Genomic DNA, 21224 nt, shown 5'->3' on the forward strand with positions numbered 1-21224 from the left:
GGTAGCTGAATTCCGACCCCTTACAAAACCTGTCTGGTCTTCCTTCACCAGTATTGGTAAGAAATTTTCTAAACGAGAGGCCAAGATTTTAGAAAGCAGCTTCCTATCCAGATTTAGGAGGGCTATGGGCCTGTAGGATCCGCAAGAGTCCGAGCACTTCCCCTTCTTTAAAAAATTAAGGATATATTGGCCTCCTTCAGTGTCTGTGGGAATTCTCCTGTAGTGAAGGAGTGATTGAACATATCAAGAAGAGGATCGACAAGAATATTTTGGAACCGTTTATAAAATTCACAACAGAAGCCGTCAGGTCCTGGTGACTTTCCATTTTGTAATGTTTTAATAGCTTTGATCACTTCAGTTTTAGTTATGGGACTATTAAGGGCAGTCTTATGCTCTTTGGCAAATCCAGTTGAGCAAAGAAATTGTCCATTAGTTGCTCTCCCCTGGAGCTTGTTCGGAAGAGTACAGGTTTTTGTAAAAATTCTTAAAACAGTTAGGTGGCACGGTGGTGTAGTGGTTAGCGCTGTCTCCTCACAGCAAGAAGGTCCGGGTTCGAGCCCCGTGGCTGGCGAGGGCCTTTCTGTGTGGAGTTTGCATGTTCTCCCCGTGTCCGCGTGGGTTTCCTCCGGGTGCTCCGGTTTCCCCCACAGTCCAAAGACATGCAGGTTAGGTTAACTGGTGACTCTAAATTGACCGTAGGTGTGAATGTGAGTGTGAATGGTTGTCTGTGTCTATGTGTCAGCCCTGTGATGACCTGGCGACTTGTCCAGGGTGTACCCCGCCTTTCGCCTGTAGTCAGCTGGGATAGGCTCCAGCTTGCCTGCGACCGTGTAGAACAGGATAAAGTGGCTACAGATAACGAGATGAGATATTTATCGGTTTATTTTCGTATACCTTGTGGCCATCTTTATCAGATACAGCTGCAATAGTTTGGGATTCTGCACGCTTCTTAACATAATGGGGCCAGACATTTGCCTGCTTTATCTCCATGCTCATAAAACCTCTGTCTAGTATATTTCATTTTCTTCTCTGCATCCCTGGTAAGAAGGCAATTTAGAGCTGTTCTGATTGCCGTGATTTCTTGCCACAATGGTGGTGATGGAGCGGCAATATATGCTTTTTTCTTTATCCATCAATTCACTCTCTAAAGATTTTTGTTTCTCCTGTCTTTGTTGCAGAGTACGAAATAATTAATCCTCTGGCATAAGCTTTGCACGTTTCCCATAAGACGAAGGCGTTGCTGGCCGACGAAGTATTGATTTCCAGAAATGCTCCAAGTTCAGTCGAGAAGTTGGAAGTAAATTCTTCATCTGTAAGAATAATGGTATTAAGTCTCCAGTGACGAGACTGATGTAACGCTGTTTTGAGATTAAAGTCCATAATTACTCTTGCGTGGTCGGAGATAATTGTCACATGATAAAACTAAATACAAGTCAGTTCTTGGCAGAAAAAAATAATCAATCCTGGTTTGACACTTGTGCAGGGCCGAGAAAAATGTATATTGTTTATCAGAGGAGTGGGTGCACCTCCAAGCATCAATAAGCCCAAACTCCTCACATGGAGCATGGAGCGTGTTGGCCTGAGGAGAGGGGGGCGCGTTACTATGTGGAAATTTATCAATAAGCGGATTTAATATTAAGTTAAAATCACCGCCAACAATAACAGTTAGAAGGAGTTAGGAAGGAATGGAGCTAAGTCCAGAAACATTTTGGTAAGGAAGGTGACTGGGTGGGTAGGTGGAAAGTACACATTCATCATTCCAATATTTTGACCTTGCAAAATTCCTTTGATTATCACATAGCGACCATTCAGATCCTTAACGCAGTCCGATATTACAACCCCGATTCCAAAAAAGTTGGGACAAAGCACAAATTGTAAATAAAAACGGAACGCAATGATGTGGAAGTTTCAAAATTCCATATTTTATTCAGAATAGAACATAGATGACATATCAAATGTTTAAACTGAGAAAATGTATCATTTAAAGAGAAAAATTAGGTGATTTTTAAATTTCATGACAACACATCTCAAAAAAGTTGGGACAAGGCCATGTTTCCCACTGTGAGACATCCCCTTTTCTCTTTACAACAGTCTGTAAACGTCTGGGGACTGAGGAGACAAGTTGCTCAAGTTTAGGGATAGGAATGTTAACCCATTCTTGCCTAATGTAGGATTCTAGTTGCTCAACTGTCTTAGGTCTTTTTTGTCGTATCTTCTGTTTTATGATGCGCCAAATGTTTTCTATGGGTGAAAGATCTGGACTGCAGGCTGGCCAGTTCAGTACCCGGACCCTTCTTCTACGCAGCCATGATGCTGTAATTGATGCAGTATGTGGTTTGGCATTGTCATGTTGGAAAATGCAAGGTCTTCCCTGAAAGAGACGTCGTCTGGATGGGAGCATATGTTGCTCTAGAACCTGGATATACCTTTCAGCATTGATGGTGTCTTTCCAGATGTGTAAGCTGCCCATGCCACACGCACTAATGCAACCCCATACCATCAGAGATGCAGGCTTCTGAACTGAGCGCTGATAACAACTTGGGTCGTCCTTCTCCTCTTTAGTCCGAATGACACGGCGTCCCTGATTTCCATAAAGAACTTCAAATTTTGATTCGTCTGACCACAGAACAGTTTTCCACTTTGCCACGGTCCATTTTAAATGAGCCTTGGCCCAGAGAAGACGTCTGCGCTTCTGGATCATGTTTAGATACGGCTTCTTCTTTGAACTATAGAGTTTTAGCTGGCAACGGCGGATGGCACGGTGAATTGTGCTCACAGATAATGTTCTCTGGAAATATTCCTGAGCCCATTTTGTGATTTCCAATACAGAAGCATGCCTGTATGTGATGCAGTGCCGTCTAAGGGCCCGAAGATCACGGGCACCCAGTATGGTTTTCCGGCCTTGACCCTTACGCACAGAGATTCTTCCAGATTCTCTGAATCTTTTGATGATATTATGCACTGTAGATGATGATATGTTCAAACTCTTTGCAATTTTACACTGTCGAACTCCTTTCTGATATTGCTCCACTATTTGTTGGCGCAGAATTAGGGGGATTGGTGATCCTCTTCCCATCTTTACTTCTGAGAGCCGCTGCTACTCCAAGATGCTCTTTTTATACCCAGTCATGTTAATGACCTATTGCCAATTGACCTAATGAGTTGCAGTTTGGTCCTCCAGCTGTTCCTTTTTTGTACCTTTAACTTTTCCAGCCTCTTATTGCCCCTGTCCCAACTTTTTTGAGATGTGTTGTTGTCATGAAATTTCAAATGAGCCAATATTTGGCATGAAATTTCAAAATGTCTCACTTTTGACATTTGATATGTTGTCTATGTTCTATTGTGAATACAATATCAGTTTTTGAGATTTGTAAATTATTGCATTCCGTTTTTATTTACAATTTGTACTTTGTCCCAACTTTTTTGGAATCGGGGTTGTATAAAAGGCAGGCTTTTCCTAATCAACACTGCTACTCCCCTACTTCTTGTTGTGAAGGATGAGAAAAATACTTGTCCAAATGGCCCTTGTTGTAACTTTAAATGCTCTGCGTCATCAAGATGTGTCTCGTAAATGTTGTACCTGTTGGACTTGATGATAACACTCGTGATGCTACCTGCTCCACCATGTGCCTTCCACAGAACTGCTTCGTATTGTGTTCATTTAATTAAACACAGCCAGCAGCAATCCGTGTGTGTGTTTTTTTTCAGGTTTAGCAAGCAGCCTTCACTATGTCTGATGGGGACTACGATTACCTCATCAAGTTCCTAGCCCTGGGGGATTCTGGGGTGGGAAAAACCAGCTTCCTGTACCAGTACACAGATGGCAAGTTCAACTCTAAATTCATCACCACAGTGGGCATAGACTTCAGAGAAAAGCGTCTGGTAAGTCGTGTGTGCGCGCGAGAGCCCTTTGTGAGGACCAGATGTCCCCGTAATGATGGTAACACATGACAGTTTTAGCACCTTAAGGACAGTCAGCTGGTCCACACAAAGAAAAGAAAAGCTGAAAATATATGTTTTCACTAACTATCTAACTAACTAAAATAAATGAATTAATCATAAATTTGATTGTGAGTACTTCAGTTAGTTCTTACTTGGTGGTCTAATCTTATTCAGCTACATTAAAGGGGAACTGAAATCATTTTTAAACTTGCTTTATTTCTTAATTAGCGTGTTATTCAATTACGTTTTCGGTTTTAGTAACCTTATATCGTGACTCGTATCGGCAACTCATCTCATCTCATTATCTGTAGCCGCTTTATCCTGTTCTACAGGGTCGCAGGCGAGCTGGAGCCTATCCCAGCTGACTACGGGCGAAAGGCGGGGTACACCCTGGACAAGTCGCCAGGTCATCACAGGGCTGACACATAGACACAGACAACCATTCACACTCACATTCACACCTACGGCCAATTTAGAGTCACCAGTTAACCTAACCTGCATGTCTTTGGACTGTGGGGGAAACTGGAGCACCCGGAGGAAACCCACGCGGACACGGGGACAACATGCAAACTCCACACAGAAAGGCCCTCGCCGGCCACGGGGCTCGAACCCGGACCTTCTTGCTGTGAGGCGACAGCGCTAACCACTACACCACCGTGCCGCCCCGTATCGGCAACTAATTGCAGTTAAATATGATACTTATCGGCCTATTCGGTTTTTAGCCGTGTTGAATTTAGTTCGTTTGGTCCACGTCGCTTATCTGCGCGATCTTCACGAGACTTGTGCGAGACTTTGAACCGTGAAGTGTCAGTGCTGCCATTTTGAAAACTGTTTTCCAAACGAAGTATTGCACAAAAACGAGTTTAAATGACGACTACTGCCTACTTTTTTCACACTTTCCTGATTGCTATCAAAACAAACACAACTTCCGGCTTGATTGATTACGTCAGCATTCGAAAGAGGGCGCACACATCTTTTGACAACATTGGCAGATGTTGGTCACTTTTTGATTTCCGTCCTACGATGTCTCGCACAGGTCTCAACGAATCTCGTTTACGGCCATTGCTTTGACATATGGACTGATATATCACAGAGCATATTTCAAACACTCAGAACTTGCTATAGTCAAAAGTCAAAGTCCTTCCCGCACCATTCAATGGCGCGTTTGGCGGCGCCGAGCTCCGTTTCGTAGCACTCAGCCTCTCGCCTATATTACATAGCTAGGGTTACAGTGGGGGGCTGGTCTTCTGGTAACCATGACAGTTTGACTCCCCACTCGCATCTGTATTCATGCCTTGCCAGATGGCAGTAGGCACCATTTTTTTATGATGGTCTTTGGTATGATCGAACCGTGAGTAGAACTCGCAATCTCCCGATCGAGAGGTGGACACGCTAACCACTAGGCCACTCGGTGGTTGCTATAGCAGTGACAAAATAGCTATCGAAAAGGCATTCCTATATTTAATAAAATGAGAAATAGAATTTTGATTTAAAAAATTTGCCTTCAGTTCGCCTTTTAATACATGTAAGTCAATATAAATACAGCGGGGGGGAAATAAGTATTGAACGCGTCAACATTTTTCTCCGTAAATACATTTCTGATGGCGCTATTGACATGAAATTTTCACCAGATGTTGGTAACAGCCCAAGTAATTCACACGCACAAAGAAATCAAAACACATATCTCCATAAATGAAGTGGAATGACACTGGGAATAAGGATTGAACACGCTTACTGAAATGTATTCAATACTTGGTAGAAAAGCCTTTGTTGGTAATGACCGCTTCAAGACGCCTCCTGTATGGAGAAACTCGTCACATGCATTGCTCAGGTGTGATTTTTGGTCCGTTCTTCTACACAAGCTGTCTTCAAATCTTGAAGGTTCCAGGGGCCTCTTCTCTGAACTCTGATCTTCAGTTCTTTCCGTAGATTTTCAATTGGATTCAAGTCGGGTGATTGACTGGGCCGTTTGGGCAGCTTTTATTTTCTTTCTCTGAAACCAGTTGAGTTTCCTTGGCTGATCATTGTCTTGCTGAAACGTCCACCATCGTTTCTTCAGCATCCTGGTAGATGGCAGCAGATTCTTTATCAAGAATGTCTCAGTACATTTCTCCATTCATTGATATGAAGTCTGGCAGTACTATATGCTGAAAAACAGCCCCAACACCATGATGTTCCCACCTCCAAACGTCACTGTTGGTATGGTGTGTTTGGGGTGATGCGCAGTGCCATTTCTCCTCCAAACATGGTGGACATCCAAAGAGTTCAATTTTGGTCTCCTCTACCGTATATAGTCACCAGAATATATTCTCCCAGTATTTCATAGGCTTGTCAAAATGTTGTGCAGCAAACTTTAAACGAGCTTCAACATGCTTTTTTCTTCAGCGATGGAGTCTTGCGCGGTTGAGGCCATGGCAGTCGAGTGCATCACTTATTGTGTTCTTTGAAACAACTGTACCTGCTAATTCCAGGTCTTTCTGAAGCTCTCCGCGAGTGCTCCTTGGCTCTTGGGCAACTCTTCTGATTATCCTTTTGACTCCTCTGTCAGAACTTTTGCGAGGAGCACCTGGTCGTGGCCAGTTTATGGTGAAACAATGTTCTTTCCACTTCTGGACAACGGCCCCAACGGTGCTCACTGGAACATTCAGAAATTTAGAAATACGTCTGTAACCAATACCATGAGTACGTTGTGCAACAATAAGGTTGCAAAGGTCTTGAGAGAGCTCTTTGCTTTTACCTATTGTGAGAGACTTCGTGTGATACCTTGGTAATGAGAGACCTTTTATTGTATAGGCCATCAGTTCGGACTAAACCAGCTGATATTAATTTGCCCTGATAGGGGGCAGGATTGCTTTCTAAATTCAGCTGGTTTCTTGGCTTTCTCTGCCTTTTCGCACCTCTTTTTCTTCATGTGTTCAATCCTTATTCCCCGTGTCATTCCACTTTACACTTAATTTATGGACATGAAAGTTTTGAATGAATTACTTGGGTTGTTACTGACATCTGGTGAAAATTTCATGTCAGTAGCTCCATCAGAAATCTATTTACTGAGAAAAATGTTGACGCGTTCGATACTTACTTTCCCCGCTGTACATGACCTCACACAGATACAGAAAACATTGGGCCTCTTTTATCAAGCTGGACACCAATTTATATTTAACCATCACTTCCCGAAAGTGAAGTGAATATCGGTGATTTATTATCCTTACTGGACACTTTCGATGGAATAAAAACATGTTCTATTCCTTTCTAGCGGGTTTCATTCATTTGGTTTGATAGCATGCAATATTGTTAGCATATCGCTTATCCTACGTGTATTACGTCACTCTACCCAATAGAGAATGAGCGTTGAATACCGTTTACGATATTGCACGGTTGTCAAAACATGACGTCACACGTCGGAGACGTAAAACTTCCGCGCTAGCGAGCGACTAGGACAATTTGCAAACAAACATGGCTGACAGGTTTGCTTCGTTAAATACGGAAGATTTTGAGAGAATTTTACAAGAGAAAGACGCAGTGAACACCCAAAAGGAACATGTATGTATAATAATAATAATAATAATAATATTGTCTGGCTTTGTTTCATGGCCTGTTAGATATATTCCATTCAGCTACTCATCATCTACTCGGTCAGTATCATGCTCACTGAATGGAATATACTAGTGCATCTCAAAAAATTAGAATACCATGAAAAGTTCCTTTTTTTTCATAATTTAATTCAAAAAGGTAAACTTTCATATATTCTATATTCATTAAATGTAAAGTGAAATATTTAAAGCCTTTTTTGTTTTAATTTTGATGATTATGGCTTATAGCTCATGAAAATCAGAAATCCAGTATCTCAAATTATTAGAATATTCCCTAAGATCAATCAAAAAAAGGATTTACAATACAGAAATGTCCAACTTCTGAAAAGTATATTCATTTATACACTCAATACTTGGCTGGGGCTCCTTTACCATGAATTACTGTATCAATGCGGTGTGGCATGGAGGTGATCAGTCTGTGGCACTGCTGAGGTGTTACTGAAGCCCAGGTTGCTTTGATAGTGGCCTTCAGCGTATCTGTATTTCTGGGTCGGGTGTTTCTCATCTTCCTCTTGGGGTTCAGGTCAGGCAAGTTGGCTGGCCAATCAAACACAATAATATCATGGTCAGCAAACCATTTGGTAGTAGTTTTGGCACTGTGGGTAGGTGCTAAGTCCTGCTGGAAAAGGAAATCAGCATCTCCAAAAAGCTTGTCAACAGATGGAAGCATGAAGTGCTCTAAAATCTCCTGGTAGATGGCTGTGTTGACTTTGGACTTGATAAAATACAGTGGACCAACACCAGCAGATGACATGGCACCCCAAATCATCACAGACTGTGGAAACTTCACACTGGGCTTCAAACATCTTGGATTCTGTGCCTCTCCACTCTTCCTCCAGACTCTAGAACCGTGATTTCCAAATTAAATGCAAAATGTACTTTCATCTGAAAAGAGGACTTTGGACCACTGAGCAACAGTCCATTTCTTTCTCTCCTTAGCCCAGATAAGACACTTCTGATATTGTCTCTGGCTCAGGAGTAGCTTGATATTAGGAATGCGAAAGTTGTATCCCCTTTCTTGAAGATGTCTGTTCGTGATGGGTCTTGATACACTGACACCAGCCTCAGTCCACTCCTTGTGAAGCTCTCCCAAGTTCTTGAATCAACTTTTCTTGACAATCCTCTCAAGACTGCAGCCATCCCTGTTGCTTGTGCACCTTTTCCAGCCACCCTTTTCAGCAATGACCTTTTGTGGCTTACCCTCCTTGTGGAGGGCATCAGTGATCATCATCTGGACAACAGTCAAGTCAGCAGTCTTCCCCATGATTGTGGTTGTGTGTACTGAACTAGCCCGAGAGACACACTGTGTTCATACTGTTTTACTCAAACTCGAAATTAAATATTCTAATATTTTGAGGTTTTTTTTTTTTAATGTTTTTGTACTGTATGCCATACTGATTAAAATAGAAAAATGCTTGAAACGTTTTAGTTTGTGTAATGAGTCTATAATATATAACATTTTCACTTTCTTAAATAACTGATGGAAAATATTGAACTTTTTCACAATATTCTAATTTTTTGAGATGCACTAGTATATGATATACCACGAAACAAAGGCAGCCAATGTAATTTAAATAATAAATGAGACAAAGTCAAGGTTTATTATTCACCGATGTTCACTGAGCCTGAGGTGGATAATTGTTTTCGTATAAACACACAGGTGATTTATTTAAAAAAATATTAAAAAATAATTTATTTCAAACTACAAAAGCATCATGCAAGTGTAATAACTTTGCAGCACGGACTTGTCACTTATCTACGCCAAGTCACAAAATACTTTTGTTTTGAAATCGAGAAAATAAATCACAATCCCACCTTCCCTTTGAATAGTTTTAGACCAAACTTCGGAGCATCTTTCGTGCTTTTTAGTTTAGGAACAGCTTTTTTTTTTTTTTTTTTTTGGTAACCCTTCCTCACTTACGATGACGATGCGATCGGACGCCATTTTGCCGAGTCGCTCGAGGTGATTATCGAGAAATAATCTGAATTTCTCGACCAATCAGCGCGTGAGATTTTCTATAATCACCTGTGTATTTCTACTAAAAACATTTTATTTGTAGCTCTCAGGAGGATTTACACAAGAAATGTAAAGAAGTGTTTTATGGAAAGACAATTAGTTGGAAAAATGTTCCTATAACTCCTGTATTCCAGTTCTGAATTTTTTTTAAATGTAAAATTTACGTACTGGAAGTTGACTCGGTAACGTGAACCACATTTGATTGGCTTTAAAAAGCATAAAGAATTAAGTTATTGTAAAAATTATTATTATTTAATATATAAGGATTATACAGTCACTTGTTTTTCAAATACACACTAAGTTAAGGAACAATTTGTGAAATTTCCAGTTGCACACCTCGGAGAAATTCTTTTCTGCAAGCGTTAGCTTTTATGGAGTTTTGTGGGCGTCACTAAATGCAAACGTGCTAGGTGAATAGCATTTTAATTAACGTGCTCGGGAGTGTGAAGGAAATGAGCATGACTGAAAGTTTTGTAAGTGTGTGAGAGCTCTGTCCCTCCAGGTCCTTGTGAGTCTTTTGGAATTGCTGTTTAGTTTCCTTTATCCTAGCACGTGAGCTTATAAGCGTTTATAAATAACCAATCGGACACCCAGCCGGTCTGTTTAATCCCGTCACACGCGCTGTAGTTGGTGTTGCTCCGAGACATTAGATGCTGATGGGGAGAACCTCAGGAATTTCCTGTAAAAGTAAGAAACACAAAAATGTCGCAACGTTTCAGGTTCGTGTTTACGATCGTCACCACGCAGTTGCTAAACAAACAAACAAAAAATTGTACGTTGCTTATAAAATAAAATCGTGTCTTTACCCCCTTTTTTTTTTTTTTTTTTTTTTAAAGTGTGTGTGTATATAAGTCAATAAAATTCTCATATTGTGGACAATACTAAAGATGGCGTCATAATTATTGGCACCCTCGGTAAAGCTGGGTTTGAAAAAATGTCTGCGCTCGGTTTCTAGTAAATGCATTCTCGAAACCATAATTATTGCCACCCCTGCACAAAATCACCCAATCCTGGGATTGGAGATGAGTGAACTGTGTCAAAAGCTTGATTTAAGTGATTATTGAGCCATTTTTATGTGTTTGGATTATTGTCCTGCTGACAGACCCAACCATGACCGTTAAAACACCTGTACACACACACGATTTTGCAAAATTAACCAATCTAACTGGAGTCAGAGCTGCTTATGGAAAAACAGAAATACAACCCAGATTAGAAATGAGCCGTTTTGGGTATTATACATTGTAGTGTATTAAGGATTTAAGTGAGTTACGTTTATAAAATGTGGACCTCAGTAAGTTTGGATCCTAGTTATGGTAGTCGTGGCCACGCCCCCAGGAAGGTAGAACATAACCTAGTGTATGTCTTTTTGTCTTGTATTTCATTTGTTCACGATTACAACAGCGTCTCTAACCCGGTGTGGAGTGTGTTCACGCCCCTGCATGAACACACTCCTTGAACGCAGGAGAACATGAAGAGCTTTGACTGAGGACGTTTCTCAAGTTCATGTTTCAGAGCGGTATTCATTTACACCGTAAATTCCACCTGATGCCTAAATCCTCATCTAACAGCGAGGTCTGACATGAACAAAGAAAATTCGACCGGAATTGACTGACAGCTCTTTTTCTGGACCAGACCCAAGCAGTTCTTCCTTCCAAGGAGCTACACCTAAAGAACAAACACAGGCTGTTCCTACAAAACAAACAGGCGCACGGATCATTGCAACCCGGAGCAGCGTGAACTTACCATCGCAGTCGAAACTCTGTATTCACCAAGGCTTTGATTAAATCATATGCGCATGATGCTGCTGAATTCTGGATTGCGATTGGTCAAAATTGGTGGTTCATTTTCAACATGAGCAGCTCTGACAGTAGCGCAGCTGCAGTTCACAGCTTTATATTAATGCACTCAGTCAAATTGTTATCGTTTCTATAGTAACAGATCATTCCCAGGGACCTGTACCACGTAAACGTAGGGGGAAAAACCCTCTCATATTGTCATAAGCAAATAGTTTAACATTTAAGGAAGAAGTCTCCAGTGTTGGCCATTTGACACCAGTGCTTTGTGGTTTCTCAGGAGCGTAACGTACAGCGTTTTTGCATGCTGCTTGTCCTGAATGTAACTATAAATGGATAAAAAAAAACATTTCTTGAATAAATATAATCTTTTAATCGTGGGCAAATTGCTGTGGTGTAAGAGGAATAAAACATTTCAGGATGTGCTCTTATAGGAAAATAATCAGCTTTGGAATGGTAACAGTAATGCTGCTTTACCACACCACTCTGTTCATCATTTTCCTCGAACAGCGTGACACGGAGTGATTTATTCCTGACTGCTATTCCTTCCTTAATGGATCCGTGCTTGGTAACAGACCAACATTCCTCCACATTCTGGACTGATAACATTTTCAGACAAGGAAAAAACAGTGTTTATGGAACAAAGCTCCGATGCCGGCTCAGAGACCGGAGCAGTTAGAGTGAGGTAGAGAAGTCTGATTTGACAATGGAAATTTCTAGAATTGACTAAATAAGATGTATTTTAATGAGCTCATGGCTGCTAGCGCTCATTCATTGTTGGCCATGTTCAACTTTTATCACTTAATATGGAAGCGTGTGAGTGAAAGAGAGATTTATAGTTTATGTAAATATTGTCTTAAAGGTCTACAAGTCCAATGCGCCAGATGGTGCGACAGGGCGGGGCCAAAGGATACACCTTCAGCTGTGGGACACTGCTGGCCAAGAAAGGTGAGAACGTTAGTGTGGATTTCTCAGGATGAAAAATTGCAACATAAATTGTTTACTTGCGTTCTATTTATTTATTTATTTATTTATTTAAATTATCGTTTTTAAAAAATGCAACACAAAAGCATTCGCTCTGTCAGTGGGATATCACGATGAGTCCAGGCAAGCATGATTGGCTGTGCTGTCTGGGTGGGAGGGGCATACTCTGTCCTGTCAGTCCTTACATGGCATTTAGCACACACTCTTATCCAGAGCAACATACAACGAGTACAGAAGTCATTGACCCACAGTGCTGAACTTCTTCTTGACAAAGTTCTAGTGCCAACTGAACAAGTGACAGCGATACCAAGTGGAATATTCTGTTGAAGTACCAATACTCAAACAGCCAAGGAAACCAACCAACCAAATAAAGTACAACTAAATCGAGAACTCAAAACGGCTAACCCCAGGCGAGACCGTATACAGTCTGGGTTGGTCAAGACCGAAACGTAGTTATAGATGCCCCTTTTCCACCAAAGCAGTTCCAGGGCTGGTTCGGGGCCAGTGCTTAGTTTGGAACCGGGTTTTGTGTTTCCACTGACAAAGAACTGTCTCTGGGGCCAGAAAAAACAGTTCCAGGCTAGTCTGTGAAGATTCTCAATCATCCAGGTCATAGTAAACTGTGGGTGGTAGAAATGGGCAACTGGACTTGCTTGAAGATTCTTGAAAACGTTTCACCTCTTGTCCAAAAGGCTTCCTCAGTTCTGTCTGACTAATAGGGAGTGGTTAGTCACTAATCACTCCCTATTAGTCAGACAGAACTGAAGAAGCCTTTTGGACAAGAGGTGAAACGTTTTCAAGAATCTTCAAGCAAGTCCAGTTGCCCATTTCTACCACCCACAGTTCCAGGCTAGCACCAACTCTCTGCTGGGCCAGAGGAAAGAACCGCTTACATCAGCAGGGGGGGCGGAGTTGTTAAGACCAACAACAATAACAAGACCGCGAAAGATCGCCATTTTTAAGTGATGAGAAGCTGCAGCTGTACAAACGCTTAGTCATCCATTATTGTTGTTGTTGCTGCTGTTGCTGCTGCTTCTTCCGTGTTGCTTTTGCTTCGATATTCGTGCCAAGGTTTATGCAAACGTAGCGACGTAACTGACGTATACAGCGATGTAATGACGTGGCTTCCCTTAGCACCGCGAGCTATGGAAAAGCAAACTGGTTCTCAGCTGGCTCGCAAGTTGAATGAGTTGTGAACCAGCACTGGCCCCGAACCAGCCCTGGAACTGATTTGGTGGAAAAGAGGCAAGAGTGGGCAGGGAAGAAGGGGAGAGGTGCAACTTGAAGAGACGAGTCTTCAGGCTGCACTTGAAGGTAGTCAGGGAGTTGGTAGTTCTGACCTCAATGGGATTCCACCAATGGGGATCCAGGACAGACAACAGTCTTGAGTGGGCTGGGCAGGGCCGGTGAGGAGGAGGGGCCAGGCAACCAGTAGTAGCAGAGTGTAGGGATCAGACTCTGGAGGTATACTGGCCCTAACCCCTTGACAGCCTGGTAAGCTAGCACCAATGTCTTAAATTTGATACAAGCTGCATTAGGTAGCCAGTGCAGGTCAGCAAGCGGAGGGTTGACATGGGAAGAATGAAGGAGGTTGTAGACCAGGCGAGCTGCAGCGTGCTGGATGGCAGATGCTGGAAGGCCAGCAAGGGGAGAGTTGCAGTAGTCCAAGCGGAAGAGGATCAGCGTTTGGACCAGGAGCGGAGTAGAGTAGGTGGTGAGAAAAGGGCGGATCCTTCGGATGTTCCAAAGGCAGAATCTACACATCCGGGGTCACTGAAGCGATGTTCGCTGAGGAGGAGAGTTTGCTGAACACGACCCTTAGGTTCTTCGCACTGGGTGAAGGTGACCTAGAGATGTTCCCCAGGGAGATGACAATGTCCAGGGATGAAGAGGATGGAGCAGGAATGTAAATTACCTCCATCTTGCCTGGGTTTAGCTTCAGGTGATGGTTGTCCATCCAGCTCAGGATGTCACGCAGCCAAGCAGAGATGCGAACAGAGAGCAATCATGGGCGTCTGTGAGCTCATGTATGTGGAAGAGGGCAGATAGCGCTTTCCTTCATGTGTGTTACTCTGCCCTGTGATACAGCATGAACAGAAAAGATGTGAAGACTTTGTGTTTCACAGGAAGCATATGCTAGCTTTCATCTTCCCAAGTTGCTAGCTACAGTAGCTATTAACTAGCTAAAGGGAAAGAATTGGCAAAAACAACCAATTTACAAGAAAGTGCGGTACACGTAAAAGCTGATTAGTTTGATGTTTTATTAGCAAATTATTTTTATTTCTAAATTTGTGAATTAATTAAAATTCTTAAAGTAGAATTTAAAAGTAAAAGTAGATTTAATATTAATGATTCATTAATGATTCATATTAATGATTCATGACGCAGTAAACTCTCTACTAAGTCACTTTTTTTTGGTTGAAAATTGAACAGTGACTCGTTTGCGTGTCAGACTCAGGATCTACGTTGGTCTCCGTAACCTGTGTATGATGTTTGGGAAGTTTCTGGAATGTTCTCCTAAATCCACACTGGATCTTTTGGCATGTTCGATGTTTTTAGTCAGTGAGGGAGTAACAGGTGGGTGTGTCCTGAGTCTTTATTTCCATTTGCACAGGTTCAGGAGTCTGACGACGGCCTTCTTCAGGGATGCGATGGGTTTCCTCCTGCTGTTTGATCTGACGAATGAGCAGAGCTTCCTCAACGTCAGGAACTGGATGAGTATGTTCCACACGAGTGCAGTTTCAGGTTTCTGAGAGTGATTAATAGTTAAATCATAAACTGTAGGCGCTAAGCACAGATGTGTGTTTTTATTTGCAGGTCAGCTGCAGATGCACGCGTACTGCGAGAACCCGGACATCGTGCTGTGTGGGAACAAGTGTGATCTGGAGGACCAGCGATTCGTTAAGGAGGAGGAGGCTCGGGAGCTCGCCTCTAAATACGGGTGAGACAGAACACTGACTAGAGAGATGAGTCACTCAGAAATGCTAACACGGCTAATGCTAATGTGTTCCCCCCCCACAGGCGTCACCCTGTATAGACAGTGTGAGGTCATTATGATGGCTGCTGCTTCTAGGAGCTTTCATACAATTTCATTACAGAACTGTCTGTCTATCCACCCTTCTAACACTGACTGCCCATCCACCTGTCTATCCACCCAGTTAACCGTCTGTCTGTCTGTCCACCTGTCTATCCACCCTTCTAACTGTCTGTCTCTGTCCACCTGTCTATCCACCCTTCTGTCTGTCTCTGTCTACCTGTCTATCCACCCCCTAACTGTCTGTCTCTGTCCACCTGTCTATCCACCCTTCTAACTGACGGTCTCTGTCCACCCTTCTAACTCTGTCTGTCTGTCCACCCTTCTAACTCTGTCTGTCTGTCCACCCTTCTGTCTCTGTCCGTCTGTCCACCCTTCTGTCTCTGTCCGTCTGTCCACCCTTCTGTCTCTGTCCGTCTGTCCACCCTTCTGTCTCTGTCCGTCTGTCCACCCTTCTGTCTCTGTCCGTCCGTCTGTCCACCCTTCTGTCTGTCTCTGTCCGTCCGTCTGTCCACCCTTTTGTCTGTCTCTGTCCGTCCGTCTGTCCACCCTTTTGTCTGTCTCTGTCCGTCCGTCTGTCCACCCTTTTGTCTGTCTCTGTCCGTCCGTCTGTCCACCCTTTTTTCTGTCTCTGTCCGTCCATCTGTCCACCCTTTTGTCTGTCTCTGTCCGTCCGTCTGTCCACCCTTTTGTCTGTCTCTGTCCGTCTGTCTGTCCACCCTTTTGTCTGTCTCTGTCCGTCTGTCTGTCCACCCTTCTGACTGTCTCTGTCCTGTCTGTCTACCTGTCTATCCACTCGTCTAACTGTCTGTCCAGCCTTCTCTGTCTGTCTATCCACCCTTCTAACTGTCTCTCTGTCCACCTGTCTATCCACCCTTCTAACTGACTGTCTGTCTGTCTGTCTGTCTCTGTCCACCCTTCTAATTGTCTGTCCATCCACCTGTCTATCCACCCTTCTAACTGTCTGTATGTCTGTCTACCTGTCTATCCACTCGTCTAACTGTCTCTGTCCACCTGTCTATCCACCCTTCTAACTGTCTGTCCATCCACCTGTCTATCCACCCTTCTGTCTCTGTCCATCCACCTGTCTGTCCACCCTTCTAACTGTCTCTGTCCATCCACCTGTCTATCCACCCTTCTAACTGTCTGTCTGTCTGTCTGTCTACCTTTCTATCCACCCACCTCTCTATCCAACCAGCTGTCAGTCTATCTGTTTATCGAACTGTCAACCAACATCTGTCCATCTATTTAACCACCTGACTCTCAATCCTCCCTTCTAACTGTCTGTCTGTCCACTATTGTCTGTCAGACCACCAGTCTGTTACCCACAACACATCAAACTGTCTGTCAATCCATACGTGTGTCTGTCACTCAGTCCATCAGTCTATTCACCCATCTCCTAGTCTTTCAGTCTAACTGTCTGTCTGTCTGACAATCCACCATTTATTAGTTTGTCCCACCACCAGTCTGTCTATTGATCAACATGTATACATCAGTCCACCTGTCTGTCTGACCATCCGTCTGTTCATCCAGCCATGGAACCTCTTCTTTCTTTTCATCCACCTGTTTATCTGTCTGTCCATCGTTTTCCAGTTTTAACACTTCACATCAGTGCTGCGTTCATGGAATAAATAAGTACAGATTTATTCCTGCTTGCATGCTAGCGCCTTCATGGTGCCCTGTGTGTTGACCAAGTTGTCATATCGTTTGCTTAGGGTGTGTGTGTTTGTTTTTCAGCCAAGACCTGCTAATTCCACAAAACTTAAAGATGTCAAGTCAACTGCATAGTAAATATTGACCAAGTTGATATCAGGTGACTTGGTCATACCGTAGTCATGCATTTGGCAAGCTGGAGAGAGAGAGAGACCCTTCAGAGTGTTAGTATTTGCTAAGGAATGCTGTGTATTGTCAAACCAGACGGTGGTTATTTGCTCAGGGAATGACTTGGATTAGGTTATTGTGAACACATCTGCAGGCATCTCGAGTGAAATTCAGTTTGCACGAAATTGAATTCACTGCTGGTGCAGAAAAACACCACGTTATCGCCGATACGGGACAAGAACACAATGTTCTGCTTCATAAACACTTAAATGGGCATCGATGCTGTTGAGACACAGCGTGTTTTTTCCAGCTTTCACCACAGTACATGATGTTTATCAGTTAGCATGACCACCCACTGTTCGTTAGACTTCATCCTGTGCAGTTTGCCTCATCACCGTGAAAAGAGTGGTCAATATTATATAAAAAAAAAAAAAAGACTCGTATGCACAAGTGTAATGCGCTGTCGAGCTTAACTAAGAATGTTTGCTTTTGCCCTGGCAGGCTGGATATGAGTCATGCGAAATGACGTCACTTTGCTGATCTGAGCTGGTTGCTTTAGCTGGACCAGGCATGCCAAAGAAGGGGCCGTGCGATAACGTGCTACACACTCCAGTGTGGTGCTGCTGAATTCTGATTCGCCAGAACAGCAGCTCTGACTCAAATACGTTATCGTTTCTATAGTAACAATGTGTGGTCGCTGATATGGTGAAGTTTTCTGTAAGGAGGAACGCGTTTATGGAAGGCGTCTCCGTTTTTTAGCGCAGTGAAGCTGTAACATTTTACACTTTCTGACATCTTGGCAAATATTTCGTATTCTAATACCTAATTTGCATATTCAGTACCTTTTTGAAAGACTGTTGTAATGCAGCACAGTGTTTCTTTTAAAGGGAGTTAAAAAAACAACAGGAATTACTGTCAACCTTTATTTCATAATTCTTATTAAGAGGAAGAGGTTTGGCATTAAGAAATTTCTCAGCAGCTTCCTTTAACATAAAAAGGAGGAAGTTAAATAAATGCAAATGTTTTTGAAAGAACATACCGAACCTCTTTTTTTTTTTTTTTTCTTACCCTCCCTGTCAGGATCCCGTACTTCGAGACGAGTGCGGCGAACGGCGAGAACGTGGCCCAGGCCGTGGAGGTCCTGCTGGATCTGATCATGAAGCGCATGGAGAAGTGTGTGGACCGATCATGGATCCCTGATGGCACCATGCGCTCTAACGGGTACAGCGGCAGCGATATGGTCGAACCGCCAGCGCAGGAGAAGAGCAAGTGCGCCTGCTAGTGGCCAAACGGTGTCACTGTGCCATCTTATTATTGTAACAGCCACTTAGAATTTGTGTAAATGAGCAAGAGTGGCCACTAGTGGCCAAACAGCAGCATTACATATAACATCTTGCGGTGTTCTTGAACACCCGGCTGGATTTCTTCTTTGATTTATACAGTAATCAGGCCTGAGGTTTTCAAAAAAAAAAAAAAGAATTACAGTAGTAGATTTGCACCAATAGGAATAACTTTTACATCAGTCATGATCTTATCCTTTGAAGTTGGCCAACGGATGTAAGGTTCACATGCTCGGACGCGGATCTGAAGCCAGTAGCACTCGATAAAATCTCCCAAGTATTTCAGATTATTCATAACCGCTGGTCTCTCGGGTGAAGCCAGTCACTTTCCTCAACCTGCATTTGATAATGACTTCTGGAAAGTGCCAAGTATTTGGAATTGGTGTGTGTGTGTGTGCATTTTCTCACTAGATCTGATGCTGTGGATTGGACTGGGAGGGGTTACACGGAGAAAATCTGCATGGGTTTTATTTGCATCATTTTTTTTTTTTTTAATATCAGGGTGATGGGAGGGAAAAAAAGTATAAATATTTTGAAATTAAGAAAGAAATTTCACAAATGATATATTACAATTCCGATAGGCCGTGTTTCCAGACACAAGTTATACCATGGCGCTATATTATCACGCCGGCGCTAGCAGTGATCCTGCCTTTAAACATTTTTTTAAAGGAATAATTTAGAGACGTATACACTATTGTCACACATATTCATGATATTTAGTAATGGAAGTCTATCTCGAAAAAAAATCTTTGATGTAACTATTAACCTGAAACCACACCCACTTCTTTGATGTAGGACACGGTAGGATTTGAGGTGTACTTAATACAGAAACGACTTAACTGTCTTCACACGGTTTCGGATTGGTTGACACGTACGAGTTCTCCAGTCCAGCAGGTGGCGCTGTTGCAGTCTCATAATTTCCATGACTACATTACATTCCGTTAAGACGATTGGCGCTACTCATCATAAATCATCTCGGAATGAATTGGCTTGGGGACGCTTCGTTTGTAACGGCCTCGTAGCGTGTTCATCCGCGGGGTTCGCCTCCGAACGATGTCATTTAGTCATTACGTAATGACGTCAAGCAACGTGAGATCAAATTTTCCTGAAGTGTTTAGTGTCCTCTATGGATGTTGACTCTAGGATGTGACGTAGGCGGCCATTTTGGATTCTCAGCTCGGTTTGGGATTGCGGCACCTCTTTAGGCTCCACCCCTCAGTGTTTTGAAGGTGTAGCTGTTGTTGAGCTGCATGTGAATATCGTACGAAGTAAGAGCACGTTGTTAGGGAAAGATTTTGAGTGAAATAGACTTCCATTATTATCCAACGCGCCATTTGATTTTCCTTTAAAGCTAACTCTTGGCTCTGGTTCAGTCGTTGGCTGGAAATCGCTTAAAGTCAGGTTTTAGATTTGCGATGATCAGCGAGCCGCCTTTGTTCATGCTTTATTCATTTTAGTGCATTTCAGTTCTTCGACATCGATGTAATACTGTATAACGTGTACAATTTAGTTATCGGCGTCTCAACGCGAATGATGTCGTACGATGTTTTCTACATTCACAATAATCAGCAGGAATTTCCTGCAGCGCTTTAGTTAACCTGCTGTGACACTTTTTCGTTTTCATGACCGTTTGAATCGTATTCTTGTAGTCCAGGGCACATGACATGATTTGAGGTGAGATGATTGATTGATTGATTGATTGATTAATTTGTAAGCAATATCACGATCATGCAATGATGCATGTTTCTTTGGCACGTGTTGTTCCTTGTGTGGGTTTTTTTTTTTTTGTCTTTTTGTGATCCAACACCCAACCCATCATAGCGCTAATCGCAGGTTAAATCAGGAGCTCGGACCAGAGACAAAACACACACGAGGAATGTTGACTTGCTATACATTTCACTTTGAATGAACGTTCATGATGTTTTATAACTCGGGCGTGCCGATATGACCTAGCGTGTGTCGTTAGCTTTTAGGTCTTACATCTGTATAAATGAATGTGTGTGTGTTTGTGTGTGAACATTAATGCATTACAGCTCATTAACACCGACTCTATGGTGCACTAAGATTCACGCGATTCACACCTAAAGTGCCTAACCTAATGTATAGTCTTTAACACTGCATCCATGCCAAACACTGTCTCTATGCCAAACCTTTTTCAGAAAATAAATATATTTTATTATTTATTAAAATGGCTTCACAAAGCATTTTTGTCTGGGTTTTTTTTGGTGTACTTAAGCTGTTTCTTTCACGTGATAAATGGGTTTGAAAGTGATGTCGTACAGGAAGGAAGTCTTTGTCCAACTGGAACATTTTCCAGTCCTGGTGGACAGGAAATGATCTATGAGCTAAGAATACGGATATTTATTTTAAAAAAAATTCCAACAATGCTGTTCCTGTGGTTAAAGCTGTGATTACATCGTTTGTTTTTATATAAAATGAGGAAATATTGATGGAAAGTTGGGACCGAGGTGAACATTTTCACTCACGCGGATGTTGCATCTGTTAATATGACCAACGGAAACATCTGGAATATTAACGTTTACCTCAGACGTGTGTGAATCACTTATTGCAGACTTTTTTATATGACTAAAATAAGAGAAAAAAAAATTAATCACACTTGGCATCAACTGTGAACCAGGTTTCCAAGAATTTTATTTTGTGGAACGTCACACCATAAAATCAGAGCTGATAGAAAATCCCACA

The 21224-nt window shown here is 42.5% G+C and overlaps 1 protein-coding gene across 1 annotated transcript in view; it reads left to right on the forward strand.

Annotated features, from left to right (window-relative positions):
- The window catches only part of rab27a (RAB27A, member RAS oncogene family), a 72754-nt gene extending 52031 nt beyond the window's left edge, over positions 1-20723 (forward strand). Inside the window, exons 2-6 of the mRNA XM_060924214.1 lie at positions 3709-3882; positions 12205-12290; positions 14941-15044; positions 15144-15267; positions 18262-20723. Coding sequence (XP_060780197.1) covers positions 3730-3882; positions 12205-12290; positions 14941-15044; positions 15144-15267; positions 18262-18463 — 669 coding nt within the window. The 5' untranslated portion in view covers positions 3709-3729 and the 3' untranslated portion in view covers positions 18464-20723. The remainder of the gene's footprint in view (positions 1-3708; positions 3883-12204; positions 12291-14940; positions 15045-15143; positions 15268-18261) is intronic.
- Positions 20724-21224: the final 501 nt, after the last annotated feature.

This window comes from Neoarius graeffei, chromosome 6, assembly GCF_027579695.1.
Source record: "Neoarius graeffei isolate fNeoGra1 chromosome 6, fNeoGra1.pri, whole genome shotgun sequence".
NCBI classification, from domain to species: Eukaryota; Metazoa; Chordata; class Actinopteri; order Siluriformes; family Ariidae; genus Neoarius; species Neoarius graeffei.